We start from the raw sequence: 24,056 nt of genomic DNA, 5'->3' as shown, positions 1-24,056 counted from the left end.
AACCTGGTTGAAGGGGTGCTTGTTCTGCTGTCTGGGAACCCAAATCACCTTCTACTACCTTCTTACCCACTGCCTGCATAACCCAGCCTGCCTCCTCAGACCTGCTTGAGATTGGGATGAAATGGTTCCAGTACCAAGCTCAGACGTGAAGCTCCTGTTGACATCATCAAGAGCATTGCTCATCAGTGTAGCAGCCAGGTACATCTGGCATGTATCACTGGGTTCTCTGACTCTTCCCTCCACTTGTGTCTTCTGGAAAAGGGATAGAATTGTCCCTGCAACTGGGAGGTCTCACAAGACACCAAAGAGGCTGTGAAAGCCACTAGTCAGTCTGTATCTGGTCGTCCTAGTTCAGCTGCTTGAGAGAAATGGGGTTCTTGGATGAAAAATGGGTGGAATAAGGATAGGAAAGAACATGAATGTTATGCACTTTAAGATATGCTGTCACGAGGTCCAAACACCATAAGATGGTTGACCTCAGATTTCAGCTGCTTCCAGAGAGTGAAATCTGTTTTCCCACAAACCTTAAAGAAGCTTGGATCTCACCATGTATTTGAAGGCAGGATGCACATCTAGGCACGCCTGGCAAAACACTAGCCAGCCTCTAATTAGTTGCGTCCTCTCCCTTCATTTAATGCTAAAACGAAACGTTATTATATCTAACACTGTCATTCATCTTCTGAGCTTTTCAAATTTGCATTTTCAAACTATTCTAGCTACCATGACTTTCCTTTTCATAGATGGGAAACATGAAATCAGCCCACAATTGCTTGACTCCAGGAGGCTGCAGGAAGAGCCTGGTTTGCAGACACACAATAAATCAAGGCAGGACCTCTGGGCGCAAATCAAAAACCAATGTTGTAATGAAGGATGGAAAGATTTGGAGACAGGACAGTGGGACCATCCTGTTGCCTTTTTCCTACGCTTGGTTAATCAAATTTTTGAGCTATCTGTGAAATTCAGCTTGCTGGGAAAAACTCTTGAAAGTTTAGTGTGGATGGAATAACAGTAGCTTTTCAGAGCCCTGTACCCCCCATCTCATTATGGATGAGTATGTATGTGTCATGATTTTTTTATTCTATGTTATTAGACTGAAGTTATCAGAGCTACTCACATTTTGGCAGCTGTTTGAGTAGCACACAGGGTGTCCTAGCGTGCAGAGCTCATTCAAAGGCAATGTTAATGTCAGTGCAGATCACATCACTATGCTGCCTGAGGAAAGACTCCCAGAATAGGTACTTTAACCAGCACTTCCACAGCAGCTTTGTCTCATAAAATCCCTCTCTTGCATTTACTAGACTCCTAAGCCTGTTGCCATTATAAACAATGGGAACTTTGCTACTATTTGGAAGGCATGAAGGACCTGAGGCCCAAGCAGCTGTTGAGGATGTAAGCTTGTCAATCTTGCATATATTCATAGCACTTTTTCCACACAGCTGTGAGCGTTGCCGGTCTCAGGCAAGTGAGCCTGAGTTCAGAAAATGCCATCCAGCCAGCAGCAAGCAGGAGTGATCTGTGGGTGAGGTCAGTCTGGATACTTATTGTCTGTAGATGGAGTCTATTTTTAACAGCTGAAATCATGCACCTTGCATAGTTACAGGCTTTTTCTATGCAAGCATTTCAGAGGACATCAACTCAAAATGCATGTCTTCCCATTGTGTGCTGCAGAGCATTTCTAATGCTCATGAAAAGAGGATGGTGCATCTCGCTGCTCACTCAAGGCTTGATAGCAGGCATTGAATGGGAGCTGGGATTTTTTTATGTCATCCACTGGATGAGGTATGTGAAAACATTTTTACAGAAAGTCAGATAAAAATGCTTCTGCATCAGAGGTCTGAGCTGTGGGACAGCTTTACATTAGAAGCGGGGAGTTTCAGGAGTCAGGATGAGGTTTTAGTTGAATCCTGATAATGTAGCAATAGGATTGGATGACAGGAGTTGGACTCGATGATCCTTGTGGGTCCCTTCCAACTCAGGGCATTCCATGATTCTATGATCTCATGCCACCATGCTTTGCACTAGAGGAGAACTTGACCCAGTAATAAAAGGGTCTCCTGCAATTTCGTCTCCTGCCTCCCATGGAAGCTCCCTGATATCAGTTTGATCCTTTCATTCCAAGCCTTTCTCAAGGAGAGGTTTTTACTCTGCAATATCCAGCCTTTCTTGACTGCTGCCTATGTGAAAGAAGAGTCACAGGACTGAGCTTGGCTTCCTGGTAGCTATGCTGAGCTGGGGGCTGGGGGTTCTGTATTCATTCCCAGGAAAATGCAGCTCACTGGGCCTCTCGTGCTGCTAGTGCTGGCCTAAGAGGTCACAGTTCCTCATACCATCTTTGCTGTTTTGTCCTGCCCCACATTGGCCCCTGAGCTACACTGTCTGCTTTGTTAAATCCAGCTGGAGGCCAGTGACAAGTGGGGTCCCCAGGGCTCAGTGCTGGGTCCAGCCCTGTTCAATGTCTTTATCAACAACCTGGATGAAGGCATCGAGTGCACCCTTAGCAGGTTTGCGGACGACACTAAGCTGGGTGGAAGTGTTGATCTGCTGGAGGGTCGGGAGGCTCCAAAGGGATCTGAACAGGCTGGAACGCTGGGCAGAGTCCAACGGCATGAGGTTTAACAAGGCCAAATGCCGGGTCCTGCACTTGGGGCACAACAACCCTGTGCAGAGCTACAGACTAGGAGAAGTCTGTCTAGAAAGCTGCCTGGAGGAGAGGGACCTGGGGGTGTTGGTTGACAGCGACTGAACATGAGCCAGAAGTGGCCCAGGTGGCCAAGAAGGCCAATGGCATCTTGGCTTGGATCAGAAACGGCGTGACCAGCAGGTCCAGGGAGGTTCTTCTCCCTCTGTACTCGGCACTGGTGAGACCGCTCCTCGAATCCTGTGTTCAGTTCTGGACCCCTCACCACAAGAAGGATGTTGAGGCTCTGGAGCGAGTCCAGAGAAGAGCAACAAAGCTGGTGAAGGGGCTGGAGAACAGGCCTTATGAGGAACGGCTGAGAGAGCTGGGGTTGTTTAGCCTGGAGAAGAGGAGGCTGAGGGGAGACCTCATTGCTCTCTACAACTACCTGAAAGGAGGTTGTAGAGAGGAGGGAGCTGGCCTCTTCTCCCAAGTGACGGGGGACAGGACAAGAGGGAATGGCCTCAAGCTCTGCCAGGGGAGATTTAGGCTGGACATTAGGAAAAAATTCTTCACAGAAAGGGTCATTGAGCACTGCAACAGGCTGCCCAGGGAGGTGGTTGAGTCACCTTCCCTGGAGGTGTTTAAGGCATGGGTGGACGAGGTGCTAAGGGATATGGTTTAGTGTTTGATAGGAATGGTTGGACTCGATGATCCGGTGGGTCTCTTCCAACCTGGTTATTCTATGATTCTATGACTTGTGAGACCTCCAAGGAAAACACATATTACTTAAAAATGTTACCTGTCAATTCTTCACAGTCAGTCTGCCCACAGCAACCATGCACAAATGTCAAGCAATGGCACCAACTCCCTGTGACAGGCATTTGTAAGGAGGGACTGGAAGTCCAGGCTTCCCACATTCCTGGAGCCAGTGTGATGGTACATGTTGTACAAACCACACAGGATCAGCAGCCCTGGTGAGTCCTGTCACCATGAATCACCTGCAGCACATTTTCCTTTCTGCTGTCCAAAACGTTGATTCCCTTTCAGTTTCTCCAAGAAACCCGCAATCTAAATGCCTGCATTTTTCTCATCTCTAGATTTAATTTTCAAACATTTTAGCATTCTGCCTGCTGATGGACTTTTAGGTTAGAGTTCAAGGCAACCTTTGTGAGCTTTTTTTAAATTAAAAATCGCACTTACATTGCATCATAAAGATTAAACTGGCCCACGCGTGGTGGGCTTGAACTGGTGTTGTGCTCAATCAAGGTTCAGTTCTGTCCTCATTTATCACATTGGTACTAGTGAGGCTTCTGCCAAAATCTGGCGCTGTTCCTATTAGGAGTGTTCCCAGGATGAGGAATCATGATCACAGAGACACGTAGATGCCCTGATGGAGGAGACACAACCACCTCTGGGTCAGGGCACAACCATACCTTGCCTTCCCCCTCCTTCACTGCCAGCATCAGGTCGTCCTTGATCTGTTTCTTGCAGTGCTCACAGGTGCAGTCAAAGTAATACTGCTTCTTCAGCTGCTTCCGCCGCTCCTCGCTCACATTGAGGAAATCCACATAGGAAACAGTCAGCTCATCCCCTGGAGAAATCTTGCTCAGTGCCCGTAGCTCTATCCTGGGTGCAAAGGAGATGTGGACTTGGAGAAGCAACAGAAGCAAAGGTGCAACCATAGAGCTGTCAGGGACAAATGCTGTGACCTGTCCCTGCCTTGCAGAGGTGAGCCCTTGCCCTAAGGTATCGCTTTATTTCTTCAGGGATGTAATGCAGAGATGGGCAGCCAGTCAGGTTAACTGAACAGAGAGTAAAAACCCAGTCACAGGAGTTTCTCCTGCCTCTCTGCAAGTGCCTGGCAAGGATATGTATAGGGCCTGAATGCTAAACAAATTAAGGCTCCATTACTTTACCCAGATGGGGGCTGAACATAAAATTTTATTATATTGCAGGAGATCTCACCAGAAGAAAATCCCAAGACCAGAAATACCCAGCAAGCTTTGCAAAATGCTGAGTTTGGACTTGGAGTGTTTATTTAAGTAGTGCTTCGCATGCTGCCTGCACATCCTTGGCTAGACTCCCAGATTCCGAGTTGTGCTGCTTTCAGTATCATTTTCACTCCCAAAAGTCAAGGTACATTTTCTCTGGGTGCTAGGTAAGAGATGCCCTCATCCTGTTCATGCATTTTTACATAAAGGCTTAGAAACAATTTTCCTGAAATAGTCTATTTTTTATAAAGCCCATTTGATCTGATATTGCTAATATTAAACACAAGGAGATCACCAGTCTGTGTTACTAAACCTAAATCCACAGCAAATCCTTAATGACAGGTTTCTGGAAAGCCAGATCTTTGCTCCTGCCTTTTTCTCATGTCTTTCCCTGCAAAAGTTCTTAAATAATGTGGACATTCAAAACTATTCCCTTGCTGTTTCACTCTACAAGCTAAATCTCCAAGTTACTCTGGGCCATCTCTCAGTTATGGGGGCCGGACAATTACAATTGGCTGAAGAATTTGGCCAGAATGGGAAAAATCTTCATCAAATATCAATTGCAAAGTGCTCCTTCTGTATGCATCTACTCCGCCACCTACTAGTGACTGTATCCACACTTAGAAGTAATACACTTGAGACTGATGACCTTGGGCTCTCTGTTCAGACCAGTTGGTTGGTTGAACATGTATTTGCAGCTAGGCATACTTACAGGTTATCAAAACAAAGCCTGTCCTATGTTCTGACCTCCAACCCTACTGTCGCACTACAATGTGGTACATGAGCCCTGGGACTCCCTCACTATGAGCAGCCTGTGCCTTGATCATTCTCCTTCTGAGCTCAACAGTGTGTTTAATGTACAATGCCTGCTGCAAGACAGACCTGGGGGGACCTCCTGGCACCCACCTGAACATGAGGGGCCTTAGATGGGACCCAACAAAGGTCTCACCAAAGGCATGGGTGGCATAGAACCCAAAGGTGTCACCAGGTGCATTTAAAAGTAAGTGTTCTAGGGAAGACATGACTTTCTCCATCATTATTTTTTCTGTGTGATCATATTTCTTCAAAGGGATAGTAATTCCCTTGTAATTCCTGTTACAAGCTCTCAGCACCAAGAGCGTAGTCCTGAGCCTTTCAGCTGTGCTAAAGCTGCTGTGAAAACTATTCCCCAAGGCTGGTCTTGACCTTCTCTGGGTGTTAGATCGTATCAACAGCGTATTTCATACAAAATCTATCACTGAACATGCCACCATCATGAAGGGCAGCTATTAGTTATGTCACAATCATGGGAAAATGCCAAACAGAGAATGGTGTAACCTGCTACTCGAGGAGAAAATGCACAAAAAAAGAGCAATTCCATCAGAGAGGTTTACACATATTAACATCCTTGTTCAGACTTAATGGGATCCTCGGTAGAGTGAGTCATGCAACCAGAGAAGCAAGCCTCTGACTTTTATGATGCCCCTGGCAGCCTAAGCGCTGCAGGTATATTTTAAGCAGCCATCCCTTGTGTGGAGGGATTGATAGCATTTGGGATAAGCCTGGAAACACATGGCATATTTGAAATGCTGTAGTTAAAGAGACACTGTCATCTGAGAGAGGCCCACTGAGCTTGTCCAGTGCTCTTTCCCCAGTGTCTGCCCCAAGCATCTTTAAAGACTGCACAGGCACAGCGAGCGCCCGATAGCTCAAAACTCAAATTGTCCCAAGATAGCAACTCTAATCACAAATGAAACTCATTTTCCCATTTCTATAGTCCTATCTCTGAGTAAGCAGCAGTAGTAAAGAGCAGCACTTCAAAAGTATTTCACATCTTACTTGAGAAAATTGCATGTTTGCTTGAAATTGAAGTTTAAAGACAAGTGTTCCATTAACAGGAGTGCAGTGAGCTAAGCAGAGAAGTCCCTTTTTTCATGTATTTTCATATATTTTTCTTCAGTTTGGGTCAGGTAACAGTGGCATCATTAAAAAGTAAAACATTAATCAGGTATTATGATAAAAAAGGATGAAACCTACAACTACAGTATTGCTACTGTAGAAATACATTCAACAGGCACTGCTCATTGCAGAAGAAACGTGGACTATTTAGTATGTCAGTAATGCAAACATTTCTCATCTCCTAGTACGCAAGGTTTTATTTTGGGCTGTGCAAGTTTAGCAAGACCTTGTTCTGACTTTGAGGTTCTTGTCGTAGTCAGGGGAGGAGAAACGAGAAGTGGAGAGGGGAAACTGGCAGGGAGGAAGCCAACGGAGAGAGTGGGAAGGCAGAGAGGGAATTTGCAGTGGGGAGGCAGTTACAGTATTACCATTACTGGCTTAATTTACTACAAAATGCAGAGTTAAGTGAGGTTTTGGTTTAGTGGGATTTTACACGGGGAAGGAGTAGAAGTTCAGAAAATGGGGAAGGTGAAATTGGCTGCAAACAGAGGGAGCCCCTTGGGTGGTCTGCAGCTTTTCCATGAAAGACGGGACATGAGGGATACAGGGCAAGGGGGGAGGATGATGCTTTCAAGACTGACCCACCTCATCTGTGTGTGGAACATTGATCTTACAGCCTCATGACTGAAAGACAAAACAAACATCTGCAGTTTACACAGGTGCAAGCACAACAAAAACAAAAGGGTATACATCGTAGGGTATTGGGACATCGTAGGGTATTGGGATATCGTCCTGATGAGGGGTTTCCCTGTGCCTGGCTCGTATTTCACTGTGTGAGAGAGTCCCTTTTGCTATGTAGCTGCCATAGCCAAATTGCCCATGGAGGATTGGGTGGAGTACTGTGGCACTGTGACTTTAGAAGTGGCCTCGGCCAGGGGTTGTACAAAACCTGCTTCTGGCATTGGGCAGGCACAAGGGACCTCATCCTCCTGCATGAAAATGTCCCCACTGACATCAGTAGTTATGCTCACTAAAACACAGCCTGAAATGGAAATCAGACTGAGATATTGGCAACAAGGACTGTGTTCTGTGTGACAAGTTTAGAGGGTCCTCAAGTCTGGTATTGTGCCTTGATTACTGCTAGAGAACTCAGCTCCCACTATAGGGGCTATCATCGAGTTTCCACAGAAAGACAAAAAACCCTTCACAATTTACCTGGCCAATGATCAGATGGTCAAGTTTCAAGTCAGTAACGGGGCACATATAGAGTGTCGACAAGCTGCCAAGCAAAAAGATGCCATTCCTCTACTCACCACCCAAAAGTTAAGACTTTGGGGTTGGTACCACTGCTAGTTTTCTCCTCCACTTCCAAGGCTGGTTGGAGACATTTTCCATCATCCCACTATGGATCTGACCCAGGGAAACTGGATATCAGGCTCCAATCTAACTCTGGATCGGATCCTCTTTCCTATCAAGGTAATCAACCTAATGGAGTTTCGTTTACTCTTTGCTCATTTACTAGCTGCTTGATAAATGCTGGTATAGTATTATCAGGTAAAACTGGCAGCAAGAACTGGAGTGCACAAGCAATGTGTTAGTTAAAGAGGAGGCAGGAGGGTTAACTTATAGCACTAAAGTTTGGTGAACATGGGAATTTATAAAATCTTAAGTCCAAGCAGAAACTTTGCATGAAATACCATGGCTGTGCAGTTTTTGGCAAGCAGTTTCCCAGAGTTAGTATTTTGCACATGATGTAACTTGCTGGCTTGGCAGCAGTTTTACCTGTTCTTGCCTAGGAAGGCAGAAGCATCCCTCCTATGGACTGCCCCGAGCTCTGAGAGCAGAAGCTTTCATTCTCAGCTCTGCTGAAACATCCCTGGATTTCCCACCTAATCTCTTTCCATCTCACATGTCCTGCAGTAGTTTTCTTATATGACTTGAGTGGGAACAGAGAATGCCCAGTGGCTTAGGGCATCCTGCACTCACAAGTGGCTTGGTTTGCAGATAACAGTCATTAAGATCTTGTTGTTGAAGGATTAATCAGCAATCAATAGAGACAGTACACTCTCACAAAAATGAGGGCTTGTGTTGGGGATGCTTATGAATACACCAGCAGAGAGTCATCCACAGCTGATTGCAAACATCAGCTATGAGAAACTCTTGGACTGTGGACTCAATATAATCATTATCATTTATTAACTGTAATTATTCCTTAATTATCTATAAATAAAGCCTCAATATAAGAGGTGATGTAGGCAGCTACTTAGTGCCTATTTTGAGTCTGGTTTCAAAACTCACAGAAGCCAGGGAAAAATTCTTTGCTGTTTCTCTGAATTTGGGATCAAACCTTGTGTACTTGTTTAGTGCACCAGACAATATTTTTTAAAATAACAGTAAAGAGAAGGAAAACAGTTCCTCTTTAGAAAGAAAATCCTGGGGTTGTTTTCTTTCTGAGCTAGAGAAGGAAACAAGAATTAGTAGTTTTTCTGGGGCGTGGATCTGACACTGTAGGATTAGCAGAGTCGGCTGAGTTGCCCGCTAGGATACATCCCCACTGCACCCAAGGAGAGAAACCCACTCACTTGCCGTTGTTGAAGATGACAGTGCAGTTGGGCCAGCAGTCATGGTTGGCCTGGCAGAGGTTGGGGAAGACTCCCACACCAACAGCCTGCAGTCCTCTTTGGTCACTGAGGGTAAAGCCGTTGCAGCTGATCTAATCCCAAAACATAGGCAGGAAGAAGCATTAAGGGAGAAAAGGCTGAATTTGGCTACATTCAGGATTTGTCAATTCTTGTTGATGCTTTATAAGAGGTGTATCTCCAGCATCCCATCTCCAAACTTTAGGGAGAAAGGAGGAGTGCCTATGAGATTATTGTAGAAAGTAAAAGTAGAAATAATATCTTTAGTTGGGATAAAACCTCAGAACAGGAGCAAAGCAGGAGTCATGCGGATGGACCAACTCAGAGCAGGGCTGAGTAGATGCTACAGAATATTTACTCTTAATACCGATTTGGGATGCCTAAGATAATTTGGTTTGACCAAGCACTGGTTTCCTTATATTTGCTTCCTGCATATAATTCAGAAAAAGGTCACAGGAAAATGAACTTGAGGCGATTTAATCAGAGCATCAGCAGAAAGCAAAGTTCACACTTATTAAAAGAGGTATCAGTTAGAAATTAACTTTAAGACCTGCATTGAACCTGGCCACGTTTGCTGGGTGGCCCACAGAGCTTATTAATACCAATTACTACTGTTTGTTCTGACCCCCAGACAATTTCAGACTACTCTTGGGATACATATATGCCAAGAATAAAATATTATACTTTTCTATATGGTACATTATTATCTCATATAAATGGAACAGTTCTCAGCTGCAAACATATACAAAGGAAATATCTGCAAAGAGAAAATGCGATTGGTTATACCAAAGGAAATAATTAACTCAGCTGCTAATTGGTTTACTCTGATTATGGTTTTATTTCATATATTAAATGATTCTGTATGTTATCTGTATGTCCTTACAGAAACGGCAAGTTATGTCTGTGACTAGTACATAAGTCTCCCTGTCCCCAGTGGACCAGGTTTTCTTTTCAGGGTGCGTACCAAAGGATGCTGTGCATCCTCCCTGTGCTAGGGCTGGTAAATCCAACTTCTCTGCCACACCAGCCATCGGCAAGGATGTGAGCAGAGCGTGCTCCTCAGCTCAGCTCACCGCGGCCCCTCTGGCAGTGCTGCTAGCTGAGGAGTCAGTGCAGCCCAGGCTTGTACCAGGGCTGGCAGCAAAGGAATTCAGCCCCAACTGGCTCTTTGGAATTTCCCTCTCTGCTACATTGAGAAAGGGGCTGAGAGAGCTGGTTGTTTAGCATGGAGAAGAGGAGGCTGATGAGAGACCTCATTGCTCTCTACAACTACCTGAAAGGAGGTTGTAGAGAGGAGGGTACTGGCCTCTTCTCCCAAGTGACAGGGGACAGGACAAGAGGGAATGGCCTCAAGCTTCACCATGGGAGATTTAGGCTGGACATTAGGAAAAAAATTTTCATGGAAAGGGTCATTGGGCACTGGAACAGGCTGCCCAGGGAGGTGGTTGATTCACCTTCCCTGGAGGTGTTTAAGGTACAGGTGGACGAGGCGCTGAGGGACATGGTTTAGTGTTTGATAGGAATGGTTGGGCTCGATGATCCGATGGGTCTTTTCCAACCGGGTGATTCTATGATTGTGAACAAAAATTTGTAGTTAACAAGTTAGGAATGGATATTATTAAATACAATCAGAATAGTTTACCTACAATACACATACGTATAATATATATAATGTACATGTAAAAATCTAAACCACATGATATGTAATGGACAACATATATCCTAAAACAAATATGCTATATTCAAATATATACTAAGTATATTTACTAAAAATATATTTAAATATATTTTCTCAGCTCTCTCCATTGCCCAATGGGACTTGTGATGACAATGCGGCACCTATGGTTGAGTGTGCACTCTCCTACATGCTTAGACAGACAAAATGTTTCTGATCTCACCCTTGCTGTGCCTCAGTTTCCCAGTGTCAGTGCAGAAGCAGGGGAGGAGTGGGCAGTATCCAAACCACCTGTAGCAAAGGCTGATCTCAGCTGTCCCAGCCTCTGTGGCTTCTTAAAGGCAAGAGTGGAATGAACTCAGGCATCCTCAGATCAGGCTAGTTAGAGACTCTCTGGGAAGCTGGCATTAAAAGCAGCCTCTGTTTGCTTTCCCGGCCCCTCCAACTTACCACTCCAAATATGTGGGAGATGAACTGCAAGCCAAACTGCTGGCTCTGGGATGGCCAAAACTCGAGGAAGCTCTCCACGTCAGCACGGAGCTCCTTCTTCTCCTCCTCGCCAAAGCTGTCCACGTGGTTCTGCAGGTCATCGATGGAGACCAGGCAGCCCTCCGCCAGCCCACTGCCTTCCCTCTCGATCTTCCACATGATGCGGGCAGCCAGCCTGGCCAGGAGAGATCCCCAGCTGTTAGCATCACCACCACCCACCACAAGGAGAGGAACTGAAGGACACAGAAATTCATTTCATGGATGGGAAATCGTGTGCAGACAGACCAAGACAGGCTCAGTATTGAGTGGCTGATGGATGGTGACCATCCATGGGATTTTGAAGGAAAGGGAAATGCAGATTTTGCCTTGGCATCCGTGTTCTGGCCGGGTTGGGTGGGACCTTGAGCAGCCTGTTCTTGTGGGACGTGTCCCTGCCCATGGCATGGGGGTTGGAACTGGATGATTTTTAAGATCCCTTCCAACCCAAATCATTCTATGATTCTAATCTGGAGAAGTGCTACAGACCCTCCAAGTCCCCAGCTGTCCATGACACCTCTCATTTCCGTGGGGATTCCTCTCATTGTCTTATGACAGAGGCAGGATGCGAGGGCAAATCAATGTATCCTATAGACAAATGGGATGCCCTGTCCTCTCCCAGTGTACCCAGGCTGCCAGCTCAGCCCCTGGGGCCAGCTCTTACCTGATGTTTTCGGTGGGTGCCTTGCCATACTTTTTGATGGCAGAGCACTCGTTTTTGTGGTTCAGCCAAGCTGCTCTCTGGCATGTCCGGTCGCAGTAGTAGGCAAACTTGCATTGGCCACAGCGGTGGAGCCTGTCCTGCCGTTTGAAGCAGGTGTGACAGATGACATGCGTCAGGCTGGAAAGACAGAAGGACCCTTTGGTTCATGCTTCAGTGAAAGAGCAGCTCCACCCAGTGAGGGTCCTGGCAGCTTGGTGTCCCTGGACTCCCCACACCCACTGGATGGACCTCTTGAGATTTTTGGGGAGGATGATGAAACATCGCACCCAGCTTAATCCTTGTGCGCTTACCCAGTGCTGTTGTTTTTCTACTTGGCTACATCAGAGAAAAATATTTTGTTTAAAGGAGGACAGCAATGAAGAATTGCCGAGCGCTCAACTCTCTTGTCTGCAGCTCATCTGCTTCTCCTCAGCACGGCTGCTGTTAACACGATTTTTAGTCTGTTTTCTTTTTCTGTCTGGCCCGTACTGAAGCACCAGCCACCCACTTGCTGAGCAGAAAGCAGGTGCCTAATGAGTCTGTAGCTCAGGTGAGCATGCAGGCAAAAAGCCAGTCTAAGAGCTTCACCTGCTTGCAAAGCCTCTGAATTTGGCTGAAGTGAAACCCTTTGTGAGCACTGAGGGTTTCCTGGGCCCCACAGCAACCACCACCACGCCCAAGAGAAAATATTAGGCTAGAGGGACCAAATAGGAGCATGGATCTGAGCCATCCTAGCTGTTCTCCTAAGCCTTCCTTAGGCACGGGCATGCTGTGGAGATACAAGCATACATCAGAAAAGCTCTGCTAGTGAGTAGGTCAGAGGTGTATCACAAATGAAGAAGACCGATAGATCAAAGTGGTTGCGTAGGGAAACCCGGTGTGAAACACAGATATGTTTTCATGGATTAAAATGCAGCTTTGGTTGTCACTTCTTTTCACCACTGGCCCAAGGGTGTGGCTGTACTGGACACACTGCACTTGGCAATTGTGTCGTTGTGTTAGAAATCACATGAGGAAATCAAGAAAACTGCCTCCTTCGAAGCAGAACTTCTCATTACAGAGTGGTTTATGTCTTCTCCACCTTCCTTCAGTAGCTGTACTTGTCTCCTGGCTGTCCACCATCGGGAGACAGGAGCACAGAACCCCAGAGAAGGTGGGGTTTGGACTCTCCTGGTCTCAGTGATTCCAGGTGGACATTTACTGGATTAGTGGATTAGTGAATGTTTGAGGGACCAGAGCAGGCTCCCAGCCATTCAGCAGGTCCCTGAGCACAAAGACTGAAGAATAAATGGATTTTCAGCTGCCCAGGGATGGGCAAGGAACACCAAAAAAGCTAAAGACAGAGGAAAGATGAAATCTCAAGGGCTTGCAGAGCACTGGCTGGAGTAGGACATGGGTTGGGCTGGCTGTAATGGTAAGTTTAGGGAGCAGTACCTGCATTTATGATCACTGTAAGAGTTTATTAACAAACCTAGGGGATCTTTTATTTTCACAAGGATGCTGTGTTGTTGAGCTGAGAACATCCATGATTTACTGCCAGCCACTGGCCCAGAATATGCCACCCACAGAGGTGTTGAACGTTACAGGTAATGAACACGATGCCTGATGTGAGGATGTGCTCTGCTCTCAGGGCATGACATCCTCCCTCTTTGGTCCTGAATCAGCTTAGTGCTCTTTAGGCTACATAAATCCTTCCTGCAGATGAGCTAGTGATACATATTTGTTCTCCAAATCTGAAAGCCCATGTGTTTTTCTTCTGATGCCAGATGTAAGTGCTGCTCAATAACTATTCTTGTCCTGGCTCTGTGGTTTAACTAGTTGAGAGGTTACTGTGACTTAGACAGTCATTGGACAACTGGGGAACACCTTTCAGAAGAAGCAGGTTGCTGCTTTTGTAAGGTTCGAAATAGGGCTTCCAAGAAGCATCCTACAACTGTATGTATGTAGTTATAGCCAAAGCCACGGAGGGATGCATCAGAGGGTACTGGTGAAGCCTAACTTCATGTCCTCCCTCTGAGAGTGTTCAGGGTCCCAGACCAAGAGGAAACTTCCCCCATGTGCCGCTTCACATGCCCAGCTGCTTGCTCCTAAGGAATAATTCACTGGGAAGGAGGGGGGAAAACTTTGATCTCCTGCCCAGACAACTTAGGGTTTTTCCCCTTACTGCTAGAGAAGGCTCTTTACAACCTCATTTGGTGCCCTCAGCTGTTCTTCTCCAAGCAACTGCCCACTTTATCGCCACCTCCAGCCAAGCTCGACAGTGAGGGGGAATTTCAAGTCCCATCACTAAGACACTGCTGGTCCCAGGAGGGAAGTTTTCCTCATTGCAAAAAGCTCATTGACCACAGGGGCTTCATTACCAAGGGAGCATTATCATCACCCACAGCTTGTAGTGGGGAAACTGAGGCACAAAATTTGTCTATGATCACATGAGGAGGCTATTCCACAGGCAGGAATCAGAGCCCTAGCCCCAGAGTCCCCAGCCTCAAGGCAGTCCGGCCTCTTGACTATATGGATATATATAAAAACACATGTATGCGTATTTCTATCTATCATAGTACACTTAAAACACACTTGCACTCCTCAGGCACTATTGTATGAGCGGCTGGCACTATCCACATGATGTCTTGGCTCTTGCAGGATGAAGCAGACCATTGATTTAAAGCAGAGAGCCATTGATTCAAAGCAGAGGGCCATTGATTCAAAGCAGAGCAACCTGCAGCAGACAAAACCACATGGAAAAATGAGGTTTAGAAAATGACAGCGAGCAGTGCTGGCACACAGGAGGGATGCAAGGTCAGCACCCAGGATGGGGCAGGGGGAAGCACACGTCCAGGAAGAGGAATGCAGCCATCTCCATTGAGTCAAAAGAAAGAGCTGGGAGCTGGAGAGCAATGCGAGGCTGTGCTCTGTCAGCTGTCAGATCAGAAGAGCAGAGAGGTGTAAAAGAGATTACACTCCTTGTAAGGCAACAGAGAGCCAGAGAGCTGATAAAGCCTGCATGGTTACATGCCAGAAAGCACAGGGAGGTATCTCAGATAGGGAAGGGGGCTCCCTCCTGCCTGCATGTGTGTTTTGAGGTCAGTCAGAAAGTGAAAAGGTAGTTAAATAAGTTTTCCTATAAAGAGGAATGACCAGTCAGAGGGGAATATCATGCAGCAAAATCCAAGTTCTCAAACAAGGTCTTGTCTCCTCCCAGTTCTCTTCTGAGAACAGAAAAATGCCCAAGTGTTGGCTTGGCATGTTGCTGTTCATCGCACAGGGTGTCCAGAGTTTCCGAAGGAAAGATAGCTGGTGAAAGTTACCGGTGGAAAGCCCTCATTTCTGAGGAGATGGAGAAATGCACCAAAAAAGATTACTTGAGACTTCCCGAGGAAGGAAGAGTTCATGTGGTATTGAAAAATTGCAGACACAATTTCTTGTTGGTAATCTGACTGGTAGGTACAAGATACAATATTTCTCTCACAAAACCCTCGCAAGATTCTTCTTGCTTAGAAATGGTTCAAAAGAAGACTGAATTTACTGATAACATACGTTACTAGGACTCCAGAGGCATGGAATCAACTCCTGGCACTGTAAAAAAATCAGGAGACACAGGTATTTGAGATCTGTTCCCTAAATCTTCAACAGATATTGCTGACCTTGCAAGAACCAAAATCCCCCAGGTGCTTCACCGCCTGTCCCAGAGGTGCTCAGAGCTAGACACCCTGAATGGGGATGGCAAAGTGGGGCTCTCCTTTGGTCCCAGGGCTGGACCTCATCACAGCCTTTGGTACCTTCTGTCCTGGAGGCAGACACCAAAGTCTTCCCTATCATTCCTTCCACAATGGTTAAAGTCCCTCAAGGACAACGGGAGGAAGCCCGAGGTTACCAAGTCTTTCAGTCTGTGGGCTGGAGAACAGGCCTTACAAGGAGTGGCTGAGAGAGCTGGGGGTGTTTAGCCTGGAGAAGAAGAGGCTGAGGGGAGACCTCATTGCTCTCTACAACTACCTGAAAGGAGGTTGTGGAGAGGAGGGTGCTGGCCTCTTCTCCCAAGTGACGGGGGACAGGACAAGAGGGAATGGCCTCAAGCTCCACCAGGGGAGGTTCAGGCTGGACGTTAGGAAAAAATATTTCACAGAAAGGGTTATTAGGCACTGGAACAGGCTGCCCAGGGAGGTGGTTGATTCACCTTCCCTGGAGGTGTTTAAAGGACGGGTGGATGATGTGCTGAGGAGCATGGTTTAGTGATTGATGGGAATGGTTGGACTCAGTGATCCAGTAGGTCCTTTCCAACCTAGTGATTGTATGATTCTATGATTCTATGAAATCACTGATCTATAAAGCCTTCTCTGTCTGGCCTAAAAAGAGTTTATCGCGATCCAAAATGGCTCCAGATGACCCGGTGGAGCTTCCTCTCTCTATTGAGAGAGCAGCCGATGCCCATGTGGTCAGGGTGTTGCATGGCCTGGCAGCACTGAGGGTTTTTGGAGAGATGTGTGATCCCTACATAGGAGCCCTGGAGGTCTGAACCCATAGAGACTGGGTGCTCAGCTTCCCTTGCTTTAACACAGGGACAATTCATCTGCATTCTGCTGCGTCTAGGTACACGATGGTCTCTGGGATGATCTCTGATCATTCATTCACTGACATCTTCCACACATAGTGAGAACTTTTTCCATCCTGCCCAAAAGCAAGTTCTTCATTAGCACAGTGATTTCGCCAGCCCATCCAAGCCTTGCCAGGTCAGGGATTTAGGACTGACTTGGAAGTCAGGTACCACTGACTCATTAAATGACTTTCTGGGAGCCTCGGGTTTCCTTGGTCTCTCGTCCAAGTGTCAACTGATCTGCACTCTGAGAGGCTTATGAGTCCTGATGAGTCCTGATCCTAAATAAGACGCACAACTACTACTGATCCCAGACGTAGCTACAGTCCCAAAAGCAATGATTCACCGTACCAGCCAACAAATGCAAGGGGTGACAGAGCACTGTCATCTGAACTGTGGCTCCTGCACATTCGGCTGTCAGAGAAAGCAGAAGAAACAAATAGCTCTTGTGACTGCTTGGATTGCATTCAGATGAATTAAGATCTGCTGGACCTGCCAGGACAGAGAGCTGAGCACTGCCACAGGAAATGTATTAACCTCGCCTCTGAGACATGTACTACCCAAACTTCTGCCAATCATTTCCCATCGAGTCCTCACAGCGTCTCATTCACTGGTCTGGAAAAGCAAGATGAGGTGGCTGTAGTGCAAAGGCATAAAAAGATTTCATTGATTAGCTAATGGGCAAGGTGAGAAGCTCATGAACTATTTAATGTGAGTTTATTCTATTTTGTACATCATAGGCAACACACAGACAACCTAACTTACACCTAAGTCCACCTGCTTCAGGTTTATTACTGGGTCTCTAAGCATCTCTCTCCTTAACATCTTAAAGAGGACAGCATAAGATGTAGGTAAAGTCCACTTAGCTTTCGAAGCAGAGGCTGTAACAATTCATTAAACACAACAGCCTAAGAAAATGCACCTACTATCCCAGAAATTAAAGGAAAAGTGAGGTATTTAATAGCTGGCTTCTACTGAGGATACCTATAATGGTAAACTATTAGAACAAGAATAGTTTTGCTCCTTTAAAAAAGAAGGGTTGAATTTAGTACATCTCTAAAATGTCAGGGATGACACATCCCAGTTTGTCTTATTTTAGTGGAGGATTTTTTTCTTGACTAATTGTATTTTACTTTTAGTCTTTTATTACAAGCTTTCTCAGCCTCTTTTTAAAGAGCAGGAGTGGTTTTCTTTTAAAGAAGTAGATTTTCTTCCAGGTTTTATGTAAGCTTTTGAACAAATGAGATAATAATAAAAAGCAAACCCCAGAGAATTTTAAACAATGTGAATATGACCACATTAGCTCTCAGGTTTTATTGTATCAGCTCTAAGAATTTGCTTTCATAATCTTTTCAGCGTCATACTGTTATGGAAAAATTTGTATTTCTTACAGCCTAGGGCCTGCTTCATACAGCCAAAAGGAGTGCAAAAGTTGCGTGATCGCAGGCTTTTAGCAATTTGCAAATCACTCATCAAGTAGATCTCCAAGTCATCTTGGCTTTCCACCACATGACCCTGTTTACCTCGACTACTGCCTCTCAAACCCTGCTGGTTAAAGCGCAAACCTTCTCTTGATGAAGCCTGACAGAGATATATCAGGCACCTCCACGCCTGTAGGAAACGTAAACTCTTACAGGCTCAAAAGCCAAAGGACACGCTAGAGGAGAAGGTCACATACTGTACATTGAGCCCAGGCAATGGGAATGTCACTGTCCTGCAGGTGGCAGTGAGGAAAAAGGCTTGGGAGCTTAAGAGAAAAAGTGAAAAGGGAGGAATCATAGAATCATAGAATCATAGAATAACCATGTAGGAAGAGACCCACCGGATCATCGAGTCCAACCATTCAAGGAGGGGAGGATTAAACCCCAACAAGCAAGCAGGACACTAGAGAAAACTTCAGTGAGAGGTAATGTCAATGGGGAGTGCAAGGGGGCTTTGCAAGTTGAAAAAAAGACCCCCACAAAGGCAGAGAATCCCTTGAGAAGATGTATTTCCAACCTTCTGTGTCTATTTTAGGGCAAAGCAGGCCTGACCCTGGTGTTTTCTGAGTGCTGTTTCAGCTGATAACAGCAAGCCTGATGCAAACACACAGATCAGAGAGCGTGTCTGCACTTTATCCAAACAGTAAAATAGCAGAGATCACGCCAAGTGCTGCACCCCCTTTCAGTCGCTATTCACTGTTTCTGTAAACAGCCTGCTCTATTTCAGGCAGAAGTAATACGCTTGATGCAGGTGTCAACGCCAGGTAACCACTGTGTTAAGAAAAAGGCTACAGAATCATAGAATCATAGAATCATAGAATCATAGAATCATAGAATGGCTCGTGTTGGAAAGGACCTTTAAAGGTCAGCTAGTCCAACCCCCCTACAGTGAGCAGGGTTAGCCTTGTGAGTCATACCCTGGCCTTAGAATCTAAGAATCTATGAGCTGGCTGATGTCCACAGGAACCTTCTTTAGCTTCACTTTGAATTTTATCTATTTCTGGACTAAAAGTCCCTGGCTCCGGGAATAAAACTGCTGCTCAGATGGCCATCATTTGGTTGAAGAGTATGAGTCCTCACTAGCCTTAATGACTCCAGGGACCTTCAGGAAACTGCAGGGTCCCTGTGACCTTCAAGGGCTTCCAAGGTGGGATGTGCTCTGCAGATTTAAACACTTAGATGTGCTCATCTGTACCCTCAATGTCTAGGTAGAGATCCCATCAAAGCACTCAGTAAAGTCCATAAAGCCATTCAGCTCAAAAGTAGGTGCCTGTGTTTGGTGCACATTATAGTGTTCTATTAATTATAATGGACACTAAGGGGTGGTTTCACTTGCCTGGATGTAGGAGCCTGATGTTATTTTAGGCTCTGCGGGGACACTTATCTGGCCTTAGAGGAGGCTTGATTCTCATAAATCCTGTTTTGTACCTGTCAGCCCAAAGAGGATATCTCAGACACCCTGGGGCATCTCAAATCACACTAAACACCTATGGCAACTAAACCTTGCCCTTAGATCTACACAGACATTTATTTAAGACCTTAGTTTTGAGTGTCTTAATGTGCAAGCTGAAACCCAAAGCATATCACTGGACAAGTCATCACATCACCCTGTAGGCTGGTCCAGGTAAATTGATGGGTCTGTCTTGCTCAGAGTATCATAGCTGATAAACTTTTGTTAAAGAGAACATGTCTTCTTTTCGCAGCAAAATAAAATTCTCAACACCTCCTCAAACTCACATTCCTGCTGAAAGACAGGTATTCATACAGTGCAGCTGGTTGACAGCCTCAGGTCCAAACTACTCATATCAATACATAGAAAAGAGCCTTTGCATCATTTAAGCCCAAACTGTAGGGTATGCACACTTTCTGCTGTGAGCATCTCTCACCAGGTGTCAAGATGAGTTGTTCAGGCCCCCTAGATCCCTGTACAGTTGAGACAAAGAGGTTTATTCTTCCAATACTTTCTCAGAGTATGAAAGGTAGATTTTGGCTGTGGCACAGCCCCGCAGAGGGGTTTGTCACTTGCACAGCTGTTAAAAAACTATAGCAGAAAATGCAAACTTTTCATTTCATAATTAATGTTCTTCATTAGGTCAGAAGGCGATAATCTTTTATTAAGCTCCCTCATTTCTGAACAATAACACCTCCAACTTCTTGACAGCTGTGTGCCTGGGCACAAACACAAGCTGCTTTCCATTCTGTAGCGCAGCCACACCAAGAAAACACTCTTGAATCTCCAAAGAACTGCTTCTACTAATCTGAAAAAGCAACTTTCACTGTGACTGCTCTGTTCCTCATCACATGCACTCACACAGACGATCACAGTGTGGGCACTGTGCTATAATTGCCACCTGTATACATTACGTACAGAATTTGATTTCAACAGCAAAATGAGCATCAGGATTTCAGGGGCTTGGTATCCAAACTGGAAGCAGACTTCCCAAAAGCCTGAGCTCTTCAAAGGTCTGTGAAGTACAGACCGAATCCACACTTTAGTCTTGCTATGGTGGCCTTTATACCCAAAGAGAGCTGAGCTCTGTGGAAAACCTGATCGCATATTTGGTACAACTGAGTCAAATGATTAAACCCACCAATCACTTATATTTGAATTCCCTTTCCACAGTACACATACATGCTACTTTCAGCAAGAGACAAAGATGTTGAATGGAATTTGGATGAGAGACTCTGGATTTCAGGTTTCCCAATTCAAGGCGAGAGCCTTTTGAATAGTGTAGACTCAACACCAGTTTTAAGATCTCTGAATGCTTTTTTGTGGGCACAAAAAACCCAGTTATCTCATACTCTTTGTCCACACCAAGGCCACAGCAGTTCTTTCAGCACAAAGCCAGCCACCATAGAATCATAGAACCATACAATAACCAGGTTGGAAGAGACCCACCGGATCATCGAGTCCATGTCCTAGTGTGGATGAATTCTTGCAGGTCCTACAAAGATCCGGGCTACCCCTCCACAGCAAACAGTTCACTGGGGGTTTATGCAATTGAATACTCTGGGGCAGCAGTAGAAGGTACCTTCAAAACCAAAGCCCTGCATGCATGTGGAAAACATTGGAGCAATTTTCACAGGAAAAAAATGCATGTTTCCATTATCTCAGGTGCAGGATTTTCCCTGCTAAGCAATAATTTACAAGCATGCTGCTGGCACCTCCTGCTTCAGAGATGTTGGGACAGGAGGGTAAGTGTCCATTATTACTGCATTATTGCTGCACAGCAGGATAGAGAAGAAGCAGAGAGAGAAGAATGACTGAAGCCATCCCTATCCTCTCCAGTCACAGAGAAGGGATGCATTTGCCTTGCCTTCTTGCAGCTTAGTCTGGGAACTAAACAAACGCAGCCTGGGGAGGGAGGGAAGCATATCTCTCTTTATCAAAGGTTTTCTGTTGGAAACCTAAGTCTAAGACACACCCTGCACCCTTAAGGGCCAACATGGTGATAGTTTCCCCTGTTATCTCACATTACACAAGTAACATTTGAAAATGCAGTGAAGTTGTAGCTCTTCAACATGTGCAGCTCCACTCTGCGCACAGTGCTCTCAACATTTCACACAGAAGAAAAAAATCTCAGCTAGCCATCAAAAAGCAAAATGTTTCCAATGGCTTAAAGGATAACTAGTATTTTCAAAAATGCATATGGGAGAAATCACTGTCCGTAGGCACTTCTGAAGCAAACATAGTATCGCAGAAAGATTCCAGCTAGTGGCACAAGTGAAACTGAAGTATAGGAGCTAAAAAGACACGTCAAAGAGAGATGGTTTCATCACTAACGACTGTAAATGCATTCAGGGTTCAAGAACCTAACATTTTAAAATAAGAAGTAATATTTTTAATGTGAGCTCATAAATTACATACTAAAGTACAAACTAAGAAATGTCATTGCTGCTCTTGTAAAGGGTGATAAAACAGGTTTGCTCACTGACGGTGTAAGGGTAAGGGAAAAAGTGAATGAAGGATGCAAAAAAACCTTATTTCCTGCTCTGTCCATTTAATCCCCAATTCTCTGCTATTGCCAGATTACACAGTAGCACAAATAAGCTTCAGTTACAAAATGACTGGGATTAAAAAGACAGCATGATCTCTGCTGGCATCCTGGACTTTGTTAGTGGAGCTGATTTAATCACAGAAAGCTCAGCTAGGCAGAATCACTCATCACCCTGTTTAGTGGGCAGAACATTCACTGAAGTAGTAGTTCAGGGGAAAAAATCAGTCTCAGGACTCACCACAACACCCTTGAGGAATGCTCATGAATTTCCTAAGCCCAGGATGAAAACTTCAGCTGACATTTAGGTCCTCAGTTTAAAAATCCAGGCCAAATTCTTTTCTCGGTACATTGCAAGGCTGAAGAAATTCCATTCATGTCTGAGCTTTATTCTAGATTTATCCCATGAAAGATTAACATAGAAATTGGTTCTTTGTGTCTTTTAGCTTTCAGGGCATTTAAGTGAATCTTCCATTGATTTGAAGGGCAGAAGTGGGCACCTACCAGCCATACCGATAGCACAGTTTGATTGAATTTTGTTTGTCCTTGAAACAAGCAGCAGAAAAGAAAAATGTATTTGTACCAGAATTCAGTTTGTGGCTGCATCAGTGTGAACAAAAATTTAAAAGCAATCTCATGCAAGACTGAAAACAGAAACCTGCCCTGAATTAACTCGTCTGACTACAGATATAAAATCACTTAAACAGAAACGATATCACCTGCAGATTGAAGGCAGCAGGCAATGAAGCTGCGTGTACAGCTGGGAGGTTGTACATGTGAGCAGAGCACAACGTAACTTACTTTTATCATGCATTATACACCAGAGGCTACAGCAAAGCCAGTCTGAGATTGCTGTACCTGAACTACACTAACTCCTGGCCGTTCACGGGAGGGTAACGTGGATTTTTTGTGAGGCACAGAACACACACAACTTTCAGCCTGTTTAGTAGAAGCTGTTAGCACTGAGCACCTTGCAAGATCACAACCTGGAAAAACAGATTATGCCATATTAAAAGTAAAAAGAAAAAAGCTGATCTGAGTCCTAGGAAGGACATTCTCTGTAAGCTGCAAAAGTGTCTTTACAGAAGTGCTACTGACTTCTCTTCACACCCTTCTCTGATGATGTCCAGATGCTTTCAAACTTCTACTCACCCAGCCAGATGAAAATTCGCATTGAGATAACTTTCAGTCTGTGTTTTACAAGTGCTTTTCTCTTACCTATCAAAAACCACAGCTGCATAGGCTGGCTCCGCAAAGATGACATCCCCGGGCAAAAATTCCTTCTGGGCTTTCAAGCCCCTGCCTTTGCCTTCAGATGTGAACACTTCCACTGACTCCATTCCCCCTTTGGTCATCCCAGGGACCCCAAGGCTTGGGAGGTGGGTGTCTTGGAATAAGTCAAATCTCCTGTCACTTCTGTCACCTTCCACTTGCTGCAAGTCCAGGCTTATAAAAGGGCTGTCCTCCTCCCACCCCCCGCAGCCCTGTTTCCCATAGGAGGGCAAAGAGGTGGGAGCAGGAGAGGCAGGAGGCAGAGATCCTCTCACAATATCGCCGCCCTACGCAGGGAAGGCAGAGGGCTGGGACTCCTGCTTCGTTAGGAAACCCCCCTCCAAAAACTATGCTTGGAATTGTTTCTGCCAGCCACAAGCTGTTGTATATGTTACGACTCAGATTAATTTATCCTCTCCCATTGGAAAGAGAATGTATTCTCTCTGCAGGGTATTTTTAGCAGCCACATGCTTCTGTCTCTCAGGAAGCAACAGCTGAGACAGTGGGGTGGGGAGGGCTGGTATGCGTATTTCTGACCCCTTCCACTGTCATCTGGCTTTTTCCAGAAATCAAACAATGCTGCTTTATTTTTACCCTCTAGGAGATGGATGGCATGTTTAGAGGCAGGGATAACAGTAAAACACACGCCTGGGAATTCTCTGTTGCCACCAGAGCCTGGAAAGGGGGAG

At 45.4% G+C, this 24,056-nt stretch overlaps 1 protein-coding gene across 2 annotated transcripts in view; it reads right to left on the bottom strand.

The window, feature by feature from the left end:
- SMYD1 (SET and MYND domain containing 1) overlaps window positions 1-23,680 on the bottom strand; it is a 28,755-nt gene extending 5,075 nt beyond the window's left edge. Inside the window, exons 1-6 of one of the 2 annotated variants that reach the window (XM_069856520.1) lie at window positions 23,314-23,679; window positions 11,993-12,169; window positions 11,254-11,467; window positions 9,072-9,202; window positions 7,135-7,173; window positions 4,054-4,246 (exon numbers count right to left, since the gene is read on the bottom strand). In XM_069856520.1, coding sequence (XP_069712621.1) covers window positions 4,054-4,246; window positions 7,135-7,173; window positions 9,072-9,202; window positions 11,254-11,467; window positions 11,993-12,169; window positions 23,314-23,450 — 891 coding nt within the window. In that variant the 5' untranslated portion in view covers window positions 23,451-23,679. Of the gene's footprint in view, window positions 1-4,053; window positions 4,247-7,134; window positions 7,174-9,071; window positions 9,203-11,253; window positions 11,468-11,992; window positions 12,170-23,313 lie in introns of both variants that reach the window. The other variant, XM_069856521.1, reaches the window with a different exon arrangement.
- Between the last annotated feature and the right edge of the window lie 376 nt (window positions 23,681-24,056).

Source organism: Phaenicophaeus curvirostris, chromosome 4, assembly GCF_032191515.1.
Source record: "Phaenicophaeus curvirostris isolate KB17595 chromosome 4, BPBGC_Pcur_1.0, whole genome shotgun sequence".
Taxonomy (NCBI): Eukaryota; Metazoa; Chordata; class Aves; order Cuculiformes; family Cuculidae; genus Phaenicophaeus; species Phaenicophaeus curvirostris.
The sequence above is the reverse complement of the archived record's forward strand: the minus strand, read 5'-3'. Positions and strand labels throughout refer to the sequence as shown.